The 21,543-nt window shown below is 28.1% G+C and overlaps 2 protein-coding genes across 2 annotated transcripts in view; one reads left to right on the top strand and one right to left on the bottom strand.

Moving 5' to 3' along the window:
- Positions 1-21,543, top strand: part of LOC117177435 (calcyphosin-like protein) — an 87,533-nt gene that overhangs the window by 42,086 nt on the left and 23,904 nt on the right. The window lies entirely within an intron of this gene.
- LOC117177434 (endoplasmin) lies at positions 1,104-13,996 on the bottom strand. Its single transcript, XM_033368109.1, has 4 exons — positions 13,832-13,996; positions 13,642-13,731; positions 9,823-10,429; positions 1,104-3,408 (listed from the first exon to the last, which is right to left on the bottom strand). Exons 1-4 carry the CDS (start codon positions 13,875-13,877, stop codon positions 1,614-1,616), a joined length of 2,538 nt encoding a protein of 845 aa, XP_033224000.1. The 5' UTR covers positions 13,878-13,996; the 3' UTR covers positions 1,104-1,613.

Raw genomic sequence — 21,543 nt, 5'->3', positions numbered from 1 at the left:
TTTTATTCACAAAAAAAGTTCTTAAGTTCAAAAGAACATTCAGTGAACTGAAAAACTGTGATCGGTAATATAGGTATTTAGCTGTGTCACATGCCCTTAAGAACCTTTGAAGAAGGTACGCATGTGTACTGAAACGTCAGGAAGTTTTGAAAGGAGTTTTTTTCTATTAAATAAATATCTGAGTTTCGAAGAACATGTTTTTTTGACTCATATTTATTTTTTCGATTTACGATTGGACCGTAAGACATAAAGAATTTGAAATCTACGATTTGAAATCAACGAAAATTCAATTGACTTCTAAAAAATTCGTCTCTTTGGCTTGAAAATACCTCTTTGTAGGTCATATTTTATTTATCAGAAATTCAAATGTTTTCTTAAAAATTTGTCATTTTTGATTGAAAATAGCAAAATAGCGCACAAATTGGTAACGTAATTTACGGACGGCTCATAAAATGATTTAATTAACCCAATTTAATGTATTAGACTTTTTCTTCTAGAAAATAAAGTTATAGATAAAAATATTAATTTTTAGATTGAAAAGTCGTAGTCTTCAAGAGCGCATTTTTACTTCTGAAGTTCTGCGCATTTGAATTTTAGCGTCGTTAAAAAAAATTTCTTCCAAATTATATAACTTTTCACCCAATTGAGATATTCGATATTTCTTTCCATATTCCAGTAGTGTTTGTTTACAACAACAGATACGAAAAACTGTTAAGAAAATAGTTTGCAAAGTTAAAAATGTTCGACAAAAAATTTCTTTACTTATGCTATATTGTACCATTTCCAAAAAGAATAAAAAAAAAACGTGAAATTTCGTTTTTCATATATAACAAATATAAGTTTTGCCTCATTTCCTGTAAAAAACAGCATATTTTCGCCCGAAAGATTCTACGACTTCAGGTGTAGAACCTGCCCGATTTGAAATGGATTCGGTCTTATTATGGATAATTTTTTTTTTAATCACGCTGTTCTTAAAAAAAAAGAAGTTAAATATTTTCGAGTTTTATCATCATAAGCTTCCCAAATAGGAAACAAGATTTCCACAGTCGCATTATCAAACTTATCAAATAAACCAAGGTTAAAGAATTTAAAAAAACTGTTAATAAAGTTCAATATTCTTTAATTCTCTGTATATAAACACATATTCACTTCGCAAGCACACCACACTGAAAACTTTCTTTCCTCGCTCACAGACACCGCTAGCAACTAAATGGAAGAACACACGAAGTAAATGCAAAATAAATAAATCGCCGAATAACAAACTGTCGAGCGACAAAAAAAACCAAGCATGTTCACACAAAAATAAATCGCAATTTAAAATCGCCTAAGTAATCTCTCCACAAACTCACTTCTGAATTCAAAATCAGTTCAACATAAAACCCTCCATGATCTATTCAATGATATTTATGACCTTCGGTTGTTCCTATGATACAAAAGACAAAAAAAGAGAATAAAGTAGTGTAATATGACTGGATATGAAAACTCGAACATTTGCAACCAATTGTCGCAAACCTAATTCAAAAATTGAATAGATAAGCTATACATTGTATAGCCCAATCCGCGAGGAAAATAAATCCCCCCAGAAGTTCTACATCAGTCTATCTCCACACACTTTAAAGTTCATCATGTTCCTCATTGTCTTCTTGCCTCTCCTCATCGCCTCCAGCCTCAAACTCCTCAGACTTGTCACTCTCAAACGAGTCATCCTCCTCCTCCTCTTCGGGGACTTCATCAAGTGGAATTCCCAGCGTTTTTCTCATCAGCTGCTCAACACTTTCAGCAAAGCTCTGGGTTTCCTTCAACATGTATCCAGACCTGAGAGTCGAAGTTCTGAACATCATCAGCGCAATTTCCTTCGCAGTCTCGTCGCTCGTGTCCTGCTCAACTCGCCTCAACAATTCCCTGATCAGAGGATGTCTCGGATTGATCTCCAGGGTCTTCTTCTGGTTCAGATAGTACGAAGTCTGTGGATCGTCGGACTTCTTGTGCGCATTGGAACTCGCCAATCTCTCCATATTTCCGGTCCATCCGAACATGCTCGCCACGAGGGCGCAGGGAGAATCGGTCAAACGTTCGGACACTTGAGCCTTGCTGATGTGATCCTTGAGGATGTCAGTTAGCCATTTAACAAGAGGCTCGAAAGTCGTTTTCAACTGTTCCATCTTCTCCTTGGCCTTCTCTCCCTCGTCCAAAACGAATCCCTCCTTCGCGACGTTCTGGAACTTCTTGCCCTCGAATTCGGGAAGAGTGGCAATCGAGTGCTCATCAACAGGCTCGATCAGGTACAAGACTTCGTATCCCTTTTTCGTGAGACGTTCCACGAAGGGCGAGTTTTTCGTCTCCTCCTCGGAAACTCCGCCGATGTAGTAGATGTGCTTCTGATTTGGTTTCATTCGAGCCACGTAATCGGAGAGGAAAGTCTTGCCGTCCTGGGCCGAGGATCTGAACATCATGAGCTTTGAGAGTCTGGCTCTGTTGGAAGCATCCTCAATCACTCCCAATTTGATGTTTGTGCTGTATTCCTTCCAGAAATTGTCGTACTGCTCCTTCGGGATTTTCTTGATCATGTCGAGCACCTTTCGGATCAGTTTTTTCTTGATGATCTTGATCAGCTTGTGCTGCTGCAAATTCTCTCGCGAGACGTTGAGAGGCAGATCGTCGCTGTCTACAATTCCGCGGATGAAGTTGAGATAGTTGGGCATCATGTCGTTGAATTTGTCGGTGATAAATACCCTTCTCACGTACAATTTAATGTTGTCCGACTTGGTACCGTAGCGGCTGAAACTTTCACTGGGTTGGACTTTGGGGATGAAAAGAAGAGACTTGAAAGTCACTTCTCCTTCGGCAATAAAGTGGATTTTCGCAAGAGGATCGTCACTGTCTTTGGTCAAAGCTTTGTAGAATTCATTGTATTCTGCGTCGGTGACATCTGAGGGTTTCAGGGACCAGATTGGCTTGGAATCATTTAGCAATTCCCAATCCCAGACGGTCTTTTCGATCTGCTTCTTTACCACTGGTTCCGTATCTTCTTCGACCTTTACCTCATCATCTTCATCTTTGTCCTCTTCATCTTCGTTTTTGTCCTCTTCATCTTCCTTTTTGGCTTCTTCTTCTTCCTTTTTGGCTTCTTCTTCTTCCTTTTTGGCTTCTTCTTCTTCTTCCTTTTTGGCTTCTTCTTCTTCCTTTTTGGCCTCTTCATCTTCCTTTTTGGCTTCATCTACCTTTTTGTCTGCTTCATCCTCGGGTTTTTCGGCTTCTGGTTTTTCTTCGTCGTCCTCTGCGTCGACATAGACTGTCTTGCTGCTCCAGAGGTAGATGTTGAAGTTGATGAACTGAGAGTACTTCTTGATCAGGTTACGAATGGTGTCTTCCTCGAGGAAGTCGAGTGCCTCATCCTTCATGTGCAGGCTGCAAATAAATCAATTTTGTAAGACTCTTTTGCTAATAAACTGAATATTATCAACGGCTCGAATATAATTTCCGAATTGGTAGCAAATTAGAGGCCTTACAGTCTCTATGGGATCAAATATAAGGACCAAAGGGTACCTTTTGTCACGCTCATAGGGTACTTTTTTCACGTTCAAAGGCTAATAAATTCAGGATGAATTCAGAAGATTTCGGAACAATTCAAGTTACATTTTAAAGAATTCAAACCAATTGGAAAAACTGTTAGGGAATTAAAAAAAACTCCATTGATTTCCGTAAAATTGGAATGAATATAGAAGAATTTAAGATAAAAGAGAAGAATTAGATGAACTTCATAAAAACTTAAGGTAAATTAAAAAAAATCACATGAATTTGAAACAATTTGAAAAAATGAAAATTTTTTATTTAATGCAGTAAATTTGAAATGAGCTTAGAACAATTCAAGAGAATTCCGAAGAATTTGATGAAATACATAAGAATTCCAAGTGAGGTTAAGAGAATTTAGGATTGATTAAATAAAAACTTTAAAACATAAAAAAACACCATAGAATTGATTAGAATTGAGTAATCTTAAAAGAATTTGAGTAAATTAAAAAAATGTGAAAGAACTCCAAAGAATTAAAAAAAATATAGTGTGAATTCCAAAAAATGGTTTCAAATCTCTTTAAATCTTTGAAACTTGCTAATTTATAACCAAAAAATAATTCAAAAGAATTGGAAATTATTTAAAAATTTTTTTAAATTCAATTGATTTCAGTTAAACTTAAATGAATTTAGAAGAATCGAATTGAAGAAAATTCGAAAAAATTAATTTAATTGAGTGAGTTTGAAATAAGTGTAGAAGAATTAAAGAGAATTCAAAAGAATTAGATGAAATGTCTAAGAATTTAAGGTGATTTTTAAAGAATTCATAATAAATCAAATAAAACCTTTTTTTAAAAATCCATTGAAGTGAGTAGAATTGAGTAAATGTAGAAAAGTCAAGATAAATTAATAGAAATTCAGGGCGAATTACAAACGAATTGCAAAAAATATTTCAAACTCTATTCAAATCTTTGAAACCCTACTCATTTCTAAGCAAAAAGTGACTAATCACTACAAGACGATTCAAATTAATTGGAAATAATTTGTAAAATCTTTTCATTTTATTAAAACCCTTGAGGATCAATTGAATAAAAACTTTAAAAAATTGACTGAATTAAGTAGAATTTAGTGAACTTAAAGAAATTAAGCAAATAAAAAAAAAGTATTCCAAACAATTCAGGATGAATTTGAAAAAAATGCTCAAGTCTTTGAAACCCCACTGATTTCTAACACAAAAAGTGACTAATGAGTACAAATTAATTCAAGTTAAATTAAAAAGAGTCCCAATAATTTTGAACAATTTAAAATTTTTGATTGATTACAATAAGTTTCAAGTGAATTTAGAGAAATTTAAAAGAAATAAGAAGAATTTAATGAAATTCATACAAAAATCAAGCTGAATTTAAAAAGCCATCAAATGAATTGAAAACAATTTAAAAATATAGAGAAATTAATTGAAGTGGGTAAAACTGAGTGAATTTAGAAGAATTAAATAGGATTCCAAATGAATTGCAAAAAAATATTTGAAAATCTCTGCAAATCTCTGAAACCCTAAGAAATTTCTCATTTCTTATGAAAAATTCTTTGAATTTTATTAAAATATGAAAATACCTTAAAATTATTAAAACATTTGGAAATTCCTTGAAATTGTTTACATCTCTTTAAAATGCCTTAGAATCTTTTAAAATACCGTAGAATATTTTAGACCTTGAAAGCCTTCAAACTATAGAAAAAAATTGGAAATCTTTGAAAATTTCCTAAAATATTTCGAATCCTTTGATATCTTTTAGAAGCCCTTGAAACTTGTTAAAGCCCTTGAAAAAATAACCAAAAATATTTCAAATCCTTTAAAATTCCTTCAAATTTTTAAAAAAGCTCGTGAAAATGCCAAGGAATTAAAAAAATATTTCAAATCCGTCAATCATTTTATCAATTAAACCTCAGGATTAATTAAAGTACAACTTACAAAATTTTGAAAATAATCCACTGAATTAAGTAGGATAGAGAAAGTTTAGAGAAATTCAAGTAAATTAATTAAATTTAAGAGACTTCCAAAAAAATTGAAGATAAATCATTGAAATCCTCGTAAATCTTATAAAATAACTTTGAATCTTTTAAAACCTTATACGTCCTGTAAAATCGTTCCATATCTTCATAAATTCTATAAATTTCTTTATCCTAAAATATTTCAAAATCTTTAAAATCACTTTAAGTTAATGAATTAATTTTTTTAAATCCTTGGAATCTTTTAAATTTTCCTCAAATATTTCAAATCCTTTGATATCTTTTGAGAGCCCTAGCAAAACTCTTGAGAATACGAGGGAATTTAAAGAAAAAAAATACGTTAAAATGTTCCAATTCCTTGGAGCACTTTATCAATTGAACCTCTGGATCTATTAAATTAAAACTTAAAAAATTTCAACAAAAAATTCATTTAATTAAATAGAATAAAGTAAATTTAAAGAAATTCAAGTGAATTCATCAAATTATAGAATTTCCATGCTTTGAGGGTAAATTAATAAGAATTCAGGGTGAATTCCAAATCTCTTCATATCTTTAAAACCCTGCAAAATACTTCACTTCTAATTAATAAATTCTTTAAAATTCCTTAAAATATTGTAGAATCGCGAAAAATTCTAGGACGATATTTTCTGAACTTTGCAACAAAAAATATAAAAAAATTGCGCGTATAATATTGCTCGTATTTTATAAACTGAATAAAAGATTAAATTTGAAATTTATTATTCTCAGAGCTGCCATAGCCTAATTTACTTCGAGAAAGTTGAAGATGTGATCCATTTCAATAAAAAAATCATCGAAAATAAATCATTTTTAAACATAAAAGTGACTATAATGTGCATTAATAATGTACCTAATATTATTTTAAATTAAAAATAATTCAGGATAGATTAATAAGACTTCAAATTTAAAATGAGTCTCTAAAAATTGTAAGAAATACAAAAAAATCTGATTAAATTCCTGAGAACAAAAGATGAATTTAAAAGTCTTCAGAATGAAGTAACTGAAAACCAAAAAAAAAATCCACTTAAACTTTCAAAATAATTAAAAACCTTATAGGTCCTGTAAAATACTTCCACATCTTCCAAAATTCTACGAAACTCTTTGCAATCACATGCAATTTTTTTTAATCTCCTTAGATCCTTGGAAATTCCTCAATTTTTTATAATTTCTTCAAAAATCCTTGCATCTTTTAAAATATCCTAAAATATTTTGAATTCTTTGAAATACCTTTTATTTATTGAAATCAGTTTAAAAATCCTTGGAATCTTTTAAAATTCTCTGACATTTTGCAAACCGTCAAAAATCTTTTTAAATATCCTAAAATCTTCCAAATTCCTAAAAATATTTGATAATATCTTGAAATATTTGAAACCCTGTAAAATCCTACACATTTGTTTTAATGAATTCTTTAAAATGCATTAAAGTACTATACATTTCGTTAAATTAAATAAAATCTTATTATCTACATTTCCTGAAATCTGAGAAAATTTATCAGAATACACTGAGTTTTTTAAATTTCTTAAAATGATTGAAATTGAAAGAAACCTTATAAAAAACCTTTATGAAAATCCTTCATGACTTTTTTTTAATTTCTCAAAATCATTCTCATCCTTAAATTTGAAAAATTCCTTGAAATTTGTTTAATGTATTGGAAATGCCTTGGAATCTTTAAAATACCCTGCAAGATTTCAAACCCTTTGAAATATTTTGAAATCCCTTTGAAACTTTTTAATGTTCTTGAAAATTTCTTGGATGTTTTAAAAATAATTTACAATTTTTGGAACTTCTTTATTTCAAAAGAATTCAAGATAATTCAAAAAAAGGTAAAGACCTGAAATGAATAGTGATTAACCCAGGAATTAATTTTTTGAATGAAAACTGACTAATGTGATATTTTTGTTTGAAAAAAGTGACAAATAGTGACTGCCTGGCAGCCTTTATTATTTTATGCAGTTACTTCTCACAGAATTTCTCTAATTTTTTTTTCAAAGTTCCTGACTCAAATAGGGTAACCATAGGGACCAAATCTTGAAAATAAGGCCTCTGATTACGATTTTAGAGAAAGCTATTTCGCTCGCCTGGAAAATTCTGATTTTTTTGCCTATCTAGTTCATTGTTTTTAAATTTATCATGTTCATTCTAAACATCCTTTAATACAACAGAGCAAAAAATTTCAAAATAACTGAATTTTGAAACAAAAATTAAAACTTTCAGTTAGAAAAATTAGTTAGAGTATGTGAATTTTAAGCCAAAAGGATAATTTTTCAACAAAAATGATGATACAGCAGGGTGGCCGTTTTAATCGAAGAAAAAAATTCTCTGCCATTTCCCGGTTCGCAAACATTTTTCACGGCCAATCAAACTTAAAAAATCAAACTATATTCTAAACGTTTTTCCATATAAAGTAATAAACAACAAATTAAAGTATTCAAAGTGGAACCCTTGAATTCCAAACTTTAAAAATTGAAGTTAAAAAATTTTCAATTCAAAAATTAAGTATTCAAACACGTTTAAAAACTTACACGTATAATCTGGAAGGTACTGACACTTTTAAATTGAACAGTTTTTAGTGAAATGCAAATGAACTGCAAAATTTAGAACTTTTGTAAATTATAGAGTTCGAAGATTCAGATTAAGTTCCAAAAATATAAATCCACGTTAACATTTTCAATAGTATAAATTAAAGAATCAAGCAATGAACTTTAAAAATTTCCAAAATTATATTATTTCAAGTTGGACACATTAAAAATTGAAAAATATATATAATAATAGTCTGGATATCCTTCAAAAGCTTAAAAATTTTATTTCAAAATCTTGAAAAATCTAGAAGTGGTTTTAAACTTTTCCAAATTAAAAATCATTTTTGAATTTTTTGTCAGAAGTTTTAAATATATTTCAAAATGAATTGAATTATTTCTATAACTTTTAGAAAATCCTGCAAATTAAAAAAATTAAATTTGAATTTATAAATAACAATAGAAGACTTATTATTTGTAAAAATATTAGACTAATATTAAGAGATATTTAGAAGTTTTAAAGATTTAAAATAAAATTTAGATTTTTGCAGATTTCAAACAAAAAATTTATAATTTTTTTAAGAACTCTGAAAGACTACAAAAGAATAAAAATTTTCTTAAGATTTTTAGGAAAATTGAAAATGATTTTTCAATTTGAAAAATTATTGTAACAGAAAGTTTGAGAAGATTTTAAAAGATTTAAAAAATGATCAAAGAACATGAAAGATTTTAAGGATTTTATTTAATTTGCTGGATTTTTGAAAATTGTAGAGAAAATTCGATTAATTTTTAAATATATTCAGAAGTTCTGAAAAAAATGTTAAAACATTTCATTTAAATTACTCGAAATCATTTCAATTTTTTAATTAATTTTGAATCTTTTCAAAAATTCTAAATCTCTTGAAATTACTCAAATATTTTCCACAAATGTTAAGTGTTCAATGGTTATTTATACCTCAAAATTTAACAATTTCACTTACAAATTAAACCCTTCTTAAATAGAACAATTCAAATTGTAACGCTCAAAGTTTAAAAGTTCTTCGAAAATCTAAAGATTCAAATCTTTCTATGTAAAACAATTCAGTTTTAAATTGGTTTCATTTAAATATTTGGTTTCAATTTACTCATATCAAAAGATCAATGAAATATTGCACGTTTAAATTTTTTAATACCTGAAAAAATTTATAAAAATATTATATTAATAAATTTATTTATTAAATTTAATATAAAGGAATTCCTGAAACTCTGAATTAAAAATATATTCATGAAAATTCATGAAAAATTTTATTTAAAAATAAAATTATCGCAATAAATGATATATTAATTTCAATTCTTATGATTGAAACAGTTGCAATCTGGAAATTCTCAAAATTTGAACGGGTCTAGAATTTTTTGGCCAAAGCAATTATTGTTTAGATTTCTATACTTTGAGTACAGATCCATTTTCAAAATAATTTATTTATTTATATTTACAGTTGATTAAATAAAACTGTTTTTTATCAAAAATTTTCAACCTCAAATGCTTTTAATTTTTCATTTTTAAATCCTCAAAACTGCAGTTTAATTATTTTAAAAACTGTTAAAATCGAACTTGGGCAGATTTTTTTCTACTGAAAATTCATCAAAATTCCGATTCCCTGGTCCGGCGGCCACCCTCTTATCTATTAAAAAAAGTCTTAGATTTTAAAAACCAAGGTATACAAGGTGGTCCAGCGACCACCTTGTATAGGAACTGGTCTTTGAGGTGTGCTAAATTAAAAAAAAATGTATTTACGTGATTGTGGTTCCACGTTTAAGAGTGTCTCCCCGTGGATCTTCAACGATGCTGTAACTGGAACTATCGGACTCCCAAATGTATTGTTTGTCATCGTTGTTTTTCGTGGTGACAACAACAGTGTTAGCGACCAAAAATGCAGAGTAAAATCCAACTCCGAATTGTCCGATCATGTCGTTCATCTCTTCAGGATTCTTCGATTCCTGCATCTTGCCCAAGAATTCGGCGGTTCCAGATTTCGCGATGGTTCCGAGATTGTTGACCAGGTCTTGCTTTGTCATTCCAATACCAGTATCTGTGATACTCAGAATCTTGTTCTCCTTGTCTGCCTTTATTCTTATCGTTAATTCTGGATTGGTATCGAGAATATTTTTGTCGGTGAGGGAGAGCAATCGAATCTTGTCCAAAGCATCGGAAGCGTTCGAGATCAATTCTCGGAGGAAAATTTCTTTGTTTCGGTAGAGCGAATTGATGATGAGTTTCATCATTCGATTCACTTCCGTTTGGAAGGTGTATTTCTCCGATTTGTCTCGAAGTTCTTTCATTTGTGCAACGTTCAGGCCATCCAACTTAATCGCCTCTTCTTCTCGTTTAACGACTTCATCATCTGAAAATATTAATTATATTTTTCAAATAGGCCATTTTCAATTTGTATAGATTCAGAGAAAAAGATAAGAAATTCTTTAATCATTCTTAATAACAATGTGTGAGCTGTGGCTCTGAAAATAGATGATATTCCAGTGCTCTAATTTTTTGGCGATAACGAAATGTAAATAGAAGTTAAGTTCGTGGTATTCCCATAGAAGTAAAACTATTTTAAAAATGGAATGCATACGAATTCTAGTTTCAATTTTTGATAGAAAAAACGGTCCATTAATCGGAAAGAAAGACTTGAGACAGTTGTTGTGTAAAAATAGCAATTCATCGAAAAAAAATCCATAATTAAATTCAGCATTAAAGATCGAAATTATTCAACTCCGACCTACTTTTAAATCTGAAAATCAATCTCAGAGGAGAAGACAATTATTTTCGAATTGTTTCTCAACAAATAAAAATATTTGTGAATTTTATTGTGATCATTTGATAAGCACTTTGCTACCTCATTATAATTAATTATAATTAAATAAGAAAATACAAAATAGCTCAACAAAAAAGTTAATTTTCAACCAAAAAAGATACATTTTAAATCCAAAAGGTCAATTTTTCAACGTGACAGTTCAATTTTTGACCAAAAAGATGACTGACAAAATAGTTGATTTATCAAAAAAAGAATCAAATTTTCAAGTAAAAAATATACATTTTTAACAACAGGTTTCTTAAAGAAAGAGAAAAATCCAACCAACACCAACAAAAACCGAGCAATAATTTTCCATAAAATGAGAGTTCAGTTTTCAATTTAAAAAAATTATTTAAAAAAAAATCAGCAAAATAGTTCAATCTTCCATCAATAGAATTAATGTTTAAAAATTAATTAAAATTTCAATCAAGTAGTTGAATTTTCAGCGGAAAATGTTCTAATAGTTGAATTGCGAAATAAAAACGAGGAATTTTCCGGAGGAAAAACTGGAATCGTTAAAATTTCAGTTCGAAAATTAATTTTTAACGAAAAAAGATAAGTTCTGAAAGAAGAACGGAATGGTTAAATTTTCATCAACAAAATAAATACCAAATTTTTGTACTTTCGCCAAAAAGATTAACTTTCTACTAAAAAATATAAATTTTCAACAAAAATAATTTAATCTTCAGTATAAAAAAATTAGTTTTTAAGAAAGTTGATCAACTTTCATCCAAGTATTTGAATTTTTGATTTAAAAAAAAAAGAGTACTATTTAAGGAAATAGTTGAATTTGAAAAGACGTTTCTTAAAGAAAAAGTTGAATTTTAAACAAAGAAAGAATTTTCAGTCAAAAGAGAAAAAAATGCAACCAAAGCCAACTAAAAACGAGCAGTAACTTTTCATAAAAATAGGAATAGTTAAGTTTTCAGTTGAAAAAATTATTTGAAAAAATCAGCAAAATAGTAAACTCTTCAATCAATAAAGTGAATGTTTAACAAAGCAATTTAAATTCCAACCAAGTAATTGAATTCTTAAAGAAAAATATAATAGATGAATTGTGAATTAAAATCGAGGAATTTTCGACAAAAAGGGAATCGTTAAAAGACCACTTTAATCAATAATTTTCAACGAAGAAACAGAATTTTCAATAAAATAGTTTAATATTTAACCAATAAAATGAATGTTTACCAAAGTTGTACTACTCTCAAACAAATAATTAAATTTTCAACAAAAAAAGATTAATTCTGAAATAATAATGGAATTGTTAAATTTTCAGTTAAAAACAGTAATTAATCATTACTAACCAAAAATGGCGAATTTTCAAAAAAATAGTTAAATTTTCAACAAAAAAATAATAATTTTAACTCAAGCGAGGAATTTTTAACAAAAGATTGAACGGTTAAAAGATCAGTTTAAAAGTTTAATTTTTAACGAAAAAAAAAGAATTTCCAACAAAATAGTTCAATCTTTAACCAATAAAATGAATGTTTCACAAAGTTTTACAAATCTCAAACAAATTATTAAAATTTCAAACAAAAAAAGATGAATTTTGAAATAAGAATGGAATGGTTAATTTTTCAGCTGAAATCAGTAAAGAATAATTATCAACCAAAGAAAGGCGAATTTTCAACAAAAAAAGCAATCGCTAGAACTTCAATTAAAAAATTAATTTTCAGTGAAAAAATAATAACTTTCTATCAAGTAATTCAACATTTAAACAATCAAATTGATTTTTATCAAAGTTGTACAACTTTCAACCAAATAATTAAATTTTGACCCAAAAATATGGATTCTGACAAAATAATGGAATGTTTAAATTTTCAATTGAAAACATTAATTAATAATTATCAACAAAAAGGGCAAATTTTTAATCAAATAATTTAATTTTTTTAAAATTCAACTAAAATGAGGAATTTTTGACAAAAAATGCAATAGTTAAAATTTCAGTTTTAAAATTAATTTTCAATTTAAAAAAAAAAATCAATAAAATAATTCAATATTTAACCAAAAAAATTAATTTGTAACAAAAAAGTACAACTCTCAACCAAATAATTTAATTTAAAAAAAAAAGTAAAATAAAAAGAATTTTGGACCAAATTGTTGAAAATTTCCACCAAAAAGATGAACTTTCTACTAAAAAAAGATAAATTTTCAACAAAAACAGTTTAATCTTCAACTAACAATATGAATTTTTAATAAAGTAGCTCAAATTTCATAAAAGTATTTTAATTTTCGATAAAAAAGAGGAACTTTTTAACACAATAGTAGAATTTTATCTAAAAGAAGAACTCTGAATCAGGGTCATATACGATCGTGCTCTAAATCAAAAAGACAATTTTTTGATTAAAAATAATGAACTTTCAACCAAAAATAGTTTGATTTTCTTCTATGGTTCAATGAAGTTGAATTAAGTTCGATTAATTTTTTAAAAAGGGATAAAGAGCGCAATAGGTGCCAGATTGTGCAGCCTGGACAAAATTCATAAAACATTTGATAAACTTTAACTTCAGTTTGTCGAAAATTTCCGAATTACCAGTATTCCGTGAAAACTTATATTTAAAGATCAATTAAAAAAACAAAGTTGAACAAGATTTCTTAAATTAAAAAAATTGTAAGTAAATTAAAAATATTGCCTAAATCAATCAACTCTTCAACCACGTTTTTTGAATTTTGGAGCAGGCACCACAAAAAGGGGCGTAATAGCAAAAGAACGGAAACTCCGAAAAAAATGACAAATTTTGGTTAATTTGACAAAAACTCACCAGTCCTGGATCCTTCGCGACTGGAACCTAGGTCGTTTTCCACGGTACCGACGTTTTCCTCAATAGCATCCTCTTCAGCAAAAGCAAGCCCTGAAAAAGTCAATGAAAATTAATAAAAAATCACCATGATGGTACAGGCCTTAAAACATTTTTTGGTTAACCGGCGACATAATTATAAGAAATTACTTACCCGTTAAAAGGAAAAGCCCCGCTAGTGCAAATAACAACTTTTTCATAGCTGATTTTCACACAAGAAAGTCGTGAACAACTTCAAAAACGCCCTCCTAGCGTCCAACAACTTGCTCTGTTGTTTTCCGGCGACTGTCAGAAAAATCTTGTGCTCCGGGAAATTTAGCAAGAGACGGAACAGCCCTCGACCAATAAAAACGAACCACGCATGGAACGTGGACCAATCTGAGGTCGGCCAGTGGCAATCCTCTCTCTCTCGCTCTCTTCCTCTTTCTCTCTGCTTTTCTCGAATGTTCAACCCAAACAGTTTTCAACACGTTTATGTTTTTTCTTATCGACGAATGTTAATCACTTCATTTTAGAATTTTAAAACCAATTTTACTTTTAATAATAATTGATTGATCAAATTTTTCAAATGTGACTTGTATATTTTTTATCATTTGAGATAATTATTCATTTCTCAATCCTTCGATATTTACGCATATAAAGAAACATTAAAAATCATGTACATTTCAAAAAAGCATAAATAGATTTTATTTAAATTGTAATAACTAAAAAACTGTAATATATTTTCACTTTTTAAATAATATGAACATTTTCATATATTTTTCAAACACGTTCATGTTTTCTCTTATCGACTAATGATAATAACTTTATTTTAGAAACATTTGCTTTTAAAAATCAATCTAACTTTTGATAATGATTGATTGATCAATTATAATTGACAATGAATTGTCAATGTGATGTGTATAACTTCTAATTTGAGATTATTTCTCAATCCTCTGTTTTATTAACGCATGACTAAATTATAAATAAAAAGCATGTAAATTTAAAAAAATGGATTTGATTAAAATAATTATTTCATTGTAATTACTAAAAAAAACTTGTGACTATTTATAGTTTTCATTTATTTCAAAAATACAAAAAATATTGACAAATGATAATTTCCTGTTTTACCATCACTATCATTAAGCCGTGGCGGTATTTACTTTATTACATGGACATGGGAAACAAGGGACTAGACTAGGCATGCCATTCTAACTTGGCGAGCGGGGTTGAATGCACGGGGGGGGGGATTCCATGAGTGGGGAGAGCCGCCACCTTACGATGTGCCATTTGATTATGCGCACGAGCATTTTTGCCGACAAACTGTGCATGAAAATATAAACATATGGGCGCTGCCATGTTTGTAGCGGGACATCAAAAGGTGGCGGACCTCCCCCTCCTTGCATCAACCCCGCAATGACATGCCTAGTCCTGTGTTTCCTGTGGCCATGCTTTATTAACAAACTTTATTCGCGGGATAGCTTAAATTATAAGTAATTATAATTTGCGAAAAAGTCGATTCCAACGATTAATCTTCTTTTATTTAATACCGATGTAAAGATATTTTAAAAAATATTCCACCTAACATAAAAATCGATAAAAAAAACATCGCTCAATCCTATCACCATATGCCTACAATTTCAAGTCGAAATATATTGCATTTTCAACGAAACAGTTGAATTTTCAAAACAATACAGATAAATTGAAAACCAAAAAGGATGAATTTTTTACAACAAAAAAAAGTTCATTTTCAACAAAGAAAGATTTTAACGAAATAGTTGTATTTTCAACAAGATAATTACATTTTCATCCAAAATCGTATCATTTTTGAACAAAAAGATATTTTCTATTCAAAAAGGCAAATGTTCAAGAAAATAATTAATTTTTTAATCAGATTGTAAAATTTTTAACAAATATAGATGAATTCTATAGATAATTTTTTATTAATAAAATTCATAATATGCCTTGATATTGAAACAGATTCATTTTTATTGTCGTTTAATTGGAAAAGTTCGATTCCTATAAAAAATGTTGTTAATTAACATTTATTGTAACGTAGGGACCGTGCATAAATTACGAAACAGCTCGGGTATGGGGGGAGGGGGGGGGGGCGGTTACCATTTGTTACAGGGGGGGTCCTCTATTCCTGTACGTAATTTTTCGAAGATTATCTTTTTCGTTATAAATTTTATTATTTGTTTGAAAATTAAAAAATTTTGTTAAAACGCCATTCTTTTTGGTGGAAAATTCACCTTTTTGCGTTAAAAATTCACGTTTTTGGTTAAAAATTCAACAATTTTGTTGAAAAGTCATCCTTTTTGGTTGAAAATTTAACTATTTCGTAGAAAATGTACTTTTTGTTTAAAACTTATATTTTGATGTTGAAAAGGCAAACTGAAATATTTTTTGGGTAAAAATGATTTTTTTTCTTCTAATTTGTCTTTATGATTTGAAAATCATATTTTTTAGCAGAAATTTCATTTCCCTTCTTTTTTTTACACAAATGCAACTTTTTAATAAAAAAATTAATCTTCTTTGCTCGAGAATTCAACTAATTTGTTTAAAAATTTGAGTTGAACCACTTTTTTGTCAAAGATTCCTATTTAAGGTTAAAAATTCATCTCTTTGAACGTTTGACTATTTTGTTGGAAAGTGATATTTTTCAATTGAAAATTTAACTTCGTAGTTAAAAGTTGAATTACTTCATGAATATTTTTTTAATTTTATGAAAATCCATAAAAAATTAAATCTCAAAGAGAAATGTAATCGGTGATATTTAAACCATGAATTATATTAACTTAATCAAAAACAGTTAAATTCAACAAAAAACAACAAATTTCTAAACAAAAGACTTACATTTTTTTCTAAAAAATTTGTAATTAATTTTTGCGATACAAAAATTAATTCAGAAGAAAAAATAAACAATTTTCCAACAAAATAGTTCAAGTTTCAACTAAATGAATCAATTTTTGACAAAAAATAAATTTTTAACAAAAGTGCTCAACATTCAAGCAAGTGGTTGAAGTTTCAACAAAAAAGATGAATTTTTAACCAAGAAGATCAATATTCTGTCAAAAAAGAAAACTTTTCAACAGAATATGTACATGCATTTAAAAACAAAATAGCCGAGTTTTTTACAAGATGAAAGTCGTACCAAAAATATTTGGATTTTTTTGGGGGTTCTATTAATTCAGTTCGTATTGAAGTAAAAAAGAGGAAGTTTTTTGAAAATAGGGGAAAAAGATGATTTATTGAAAAGAGGGAACATTTTTTGAATATGTAAATTTCATTAAGTCTGGAAATAATAATTAAAAAAAACTATAGAAATTAAAACATGAGAAATCGGTAGGTTAAAAAAAGAACCAAATTTATTAATATATTTAACTTTGTACAAAACAATGAGATTGAAAATTCTTGAAAGTTAAAAATAGGCTAAACAGACAAATTGATTTGTCTCTGTGCACACAAGGCACGTAATTTTTTTATTTCCTCATATTAAAAGCATAAACAATTTAAAACTCGAGAATAATAAATTTTTTAATAAAAAGAGTATGTGTTTTAGAATGAGTTGAATAAATTAATAAATTAGTAAATCTGACAGATAGAAATCAAATAAATCATATATACTTTTAATTTATTTTCGGAATGGACCAACCAAAATTTGACTCATTTAGTTTAACCGCCTTAAAAATTAAATTAAAATTAAATTCCTAACAGGCGGAAGGAACGATATTATGAATATTTTACAGTTTTTAGTTTATTTCTTTTAAATAAATGTAAAAAAGTGAATTTTTTAGAAAAATATTTCCTTTCTGAGCTTTAACACTTAGATGTATTTGAAATCAACTCAAACTGACTCAAATTACAGTTTGAGCATATAAATAAGACAAAGAATTTGTTGCTTATACAATTTTATTATTACAAGCAAATTTTAAAGGCATGCGTTACGTTCATACGTTTTGCACGAAAAAAAATCCGGTGCTGTCTAGTACGTGTCGAAGTAGCTCAAACCTATACCAATCTGCAAAAATTTATGTTAATACCTAACATTTAGCTTTGTTATAAATGATTTAAGGTAACGAATATAAAATTATCGTCCTCTTTTCTTGGGAAAATTTGGTTTACATTGTATACGTATTAAAATAGCTTACTAGTTTCACCTACCTGCAGAATATTATCAATAATTAACATTTATATTTGTTATAAATAATTTAAATTGAAAAAAGATAATAAGACCATTTTTTTTGCAAAAAAATTCGCTGGGTCTAAATAGAATTTGTTTTTCAGACATGATAAATTAATAAAATTAAAACTCAAAATTTGTGTTTCTTTATAAACAATGAAGGTTATCACATAGAAGAAGTATCGCTCCTTTTTTATTAAATTCTGAATTTTAGTATGTTATGTTTGTTAACTTAAATTTTGTATTAATTTTTTTTAGTTTAAACAATATTTGCAGCAAAATAAGTTGGATGCGCTATAACGATGCATATAAGATGAGAAAGAATTTTTCTTCGGGGAAAAATATGGATATTTTCTAATTGCTAACCTAAATTATATATAAAAAATTTAAACGTTAAGTGTTGAAAATATTTTGCAATAAAATAAGTTTGATGAGCTATTTTGTATTTGTCAACATAAATTGTTTCTTCAAAAAGATGATAATTTTCTATTTGTTAAATTAAGTTTTATTTGTAATAAAGCTACATATTATAATTGATTTATAACAATGATGAATAAAACTTGTTAACAATATTTTTTATTTGAGTGAATTCGTTGAGATACTTTGATACAAATCAAACAGCAAAATATATTTTCTCGCAAACTAATGTTTGCTAATGTTATTGCATTCTCATCTTAATGAGAAGGTATTGGTTTTATGTGAAAAACGACTTTCGCGGATTACATCAAATTGTCGACGTTTTGAGACCCCCTGGGTCAGAAAATGTAGTTTCTACGCGGGTATCTGTCTGCGTCGTTGTCGTTGCTGTCGTTGTAGTATGTAAACACGGTCACATGTGAAGGAATTATTCGATTGGATTTCTCTTTGGCACACTTTATAAGGATATGAAAAGAAAGGACGAGTTCGTTAGCCAGATTTTTTTGTAGAAATTTTGAAAAGTTAGGGCACTTTAAAAATTCTTGAGACCACTTTTTTTAATATTTGAAATTTGTTTGACAGCTATCCATAGTGGATCAAAATACGAAAAATTAATCCCCATTACTTTTTTTGATAAAATAAAAATGACTAAAGTTATAGCATTTTCAAAACCTAAAAAATCAAAGGAAAATTAACATTTGAAGCCAACAAAACGTGATATGGGAAAAAGTCAAGATAAGAAAAACATTACTTTTTCGAGGCCCTACAAGATTGTCTTCAGACATCTTTTTAATTTTGTTAACAAAGAATCGGAAATTCAAATTTTTATCGTAAAAAACAAGCTCATGAAAAAGCAATAACTCCATTTTGTGGAAAACAAAACAAGATACGAAAAAAGATAGATTGACAAAAATTGTGCAACTAAAAAAGAATAGCAAATTTTTAAGGAATTACTTTTTTGTAGGATAAGTAGATTTTGTTTTATTTTTAAAAAACAACATTGAAAATAAAAAAATTATATTTGAGTACAACGATATAAGCTACGAGAATAAGTAAGACAAACTTTACTCAAACAAAAGATATTTACAAATTTTGTAAGAATATTTTTTTGATAGGAAGCATAGTTTTTTTTAATCGTAAAAAACAAGATCAAAAATAAAAAAATTATAAAAAAAAGCAATTAGAATAAGACTGTTTCAATTTCCATGCATATGATGAATTGTGATGATATATATTTATTAAAATGGCACATGTTTCAGCGCAGCCAAAAAAAATTTTAACGCAAAATAAGAAACAAATATTAAAGTTACCATAATAAATACAATTTGTGCTTTATTTTGCACAATCTGAATACTCAATCCAGGCAGAGGTTCACAAAAAATGTATAATATTTGATATAAAAGTGTTGGGCATAATCAAAGATGCGCGACTGACAACCTGAAAAACTTGTGTTTACAAATTTTCATTTGCGTATTGCCATACGAAAGAATTATTCCAAAATTATGGAAATATGATTTAAAAGGCTTTAAAAAATGTTGCTTATCTGTCTTTTATCTCATATTCTTCAAATTTTACATAAAGTCTTTCATTTTCCTTTAATTATAATAAAACGAAAACACATGAAAGAGCTATATACACATATACGTGCACAGACACATGCACAAACGATCTAGTTCACAGGCCAATTGTACGCGGCGCTATACCTGGGTTTCTATTGCCGCCTACTTCCCACTGCGTTGAGCGCCCCTGAGATACGTGATGAGAATCTGTTCGCTAAAGCCGAAAGTTCTTTAACAAAAGAGAGTTCACAATAGCAAAATTACAGTTGTCGATTCGTCGATCTTTATTTTTGAAAGGTCTGTGCTCGAATATGGGAGAAATGCAAAGACCGAGCGCGAATATGCAAATGCGGGAAAAATACAAAGTCCGAGCGCGTAGCGCGAGGTAAATACAAAATTGAGCGTGAAGCGCGAGATAAATATGTGATCGAGCACGAAGCGAGCGGTGCGCGCAGCGTGCGGTGAGAATGTCTCCTATGTCGTTTTGCCAAAAATAAAAATTTTTTACTTTTAATCTTATTTTTTACGATTGAAAGAAAATGTACTCGTCTTATCTAAAAACTATTAGTAATGTACCTGTAGATCCTTTCTGAGTATGCAACTTTTATATATTCACTTTTTTCATAGATTGTGTCATTCGTCCAAAAATTTAATATTTGTATTTTTAGATTCATTTTTATACGATTAAAACCAAAATTACGCATTCCATTCCATCGAAAAATTATTAATAACAAATTTGTCCTTTTTTGGGTGAACAACTTTTGTTCAATTTTTTTTTTCAGCTTGTGTCGTTCGTCCAAAAATTTAAATTTTCTTACTGTTAATGTTCTTTTTTAGATATAAAATAAAAACTTTTATCCTATAAAAAAGTGATTAATAAAAAAATTGGAGTTATTTTTCCGATGTGCGATTTTCGTTTATTCGTGTTTTTGCGTTCGTGTTTCACTGCAAAATAATCATTTCAGTTAAAAAACTTTTGTTTTTCTCTTCAAAATTTAACTTTTTTAGTTTAATTTATTAAAAAATTATTTTATTTACTGAAAGTTTAATTATTTTATGTTTGGTTGAACATTCTTTACTTAAAAATTCATGTATTTTGTTTAAAATTAATCTTTTTTTGGTAGAAGTTTAATCTTTTTGGTTTAAAATTCATTGATGTGGCTTAAAAATTAATTTTGTATTTAAAATTAATTTGTTAACTAAAAATTTAATTATATCATGTTTTTTTCTAAGTCCATTTTTTCAGTTGAAAATTGCACTATTTGTTTGAAAGTGTATGTGTTTTGTTGAAATTTTGTCTTTTAAGGTGACTAATTCACTTTTTTCGTTGAAAATTCAACTATTAGAGGTATAAAATTTCATTATATATTAAAATATTTGGTTGAAAATTCATGTGTTTTGTTAAAAATTATTCACTGTTTCTAGAAAATTAATATTTTTGCTTGAAAATTTATTTTTTTGGTTGAAAATAAACCATTTTTAATTTGAAAATTCATTTTTTTAACTAAACATTTAATTACATTTCTGTCGAAATTTTTTTGTAGGCATTTAATCTTTTTGGTAGAAAATTAATTTGTTTGGTTAAAAATTTAACTATTTCGTTGCAAAATTTATTTTATTTGCTAGAAAACTTCTTTTTTTAACTCAAAATTAAGCTTTCTATTTTTTGCTACAAATTTATCTTTTTTAATTGAAAATCCATATATTTTTTCCAAATGTTGTCTTTTA

This window comes from Belonocnema kinseyi, chromosome 7 (genome assembly GCF_010883055.1).
Source record: "Belonocnema kinseyi isolate 2016_QV_RU_SX_M_011 chromosome 7, B_treatae_v1, whole genome shotgun sequence".
Lineage (NCBI taxonomy): Eukaryota > Metazoa > Arthropoda > Insecta > Hymenoptera > Cynipidae > Belonocnema > Belonocnema kinseyi.
Note: the sequence above shows the minus strand (reverse complement) of the source record. Positions and strands in the feature narration are given on the sequence as shown.

Excerpts from the sequence above, each read along its gene's own strand:
- LOC117177434 (XM_033368109.1), bottom strand. The coding sequence starts at position 13,877 with ATGAAAAAGTTGTTATTTGCACTAGCGGGGCTTTTCCTTTTAACGG. Across the intron at positions 10,430-13,641 it reads TCGCGAAGGATCCAGGACTG|ATGATGAAGTCGTTAAACGA; the intron begins GTGAGTTTTTGT and ends TAATATTTTCAG. Across the intron at positions 3,409-9,822 it reads AAACGTGGAACCACAATCAC|CCTGCACATGAAGGATGAGG; the intron begins GTAAATACATTT and ends ATTTATTTGCAG.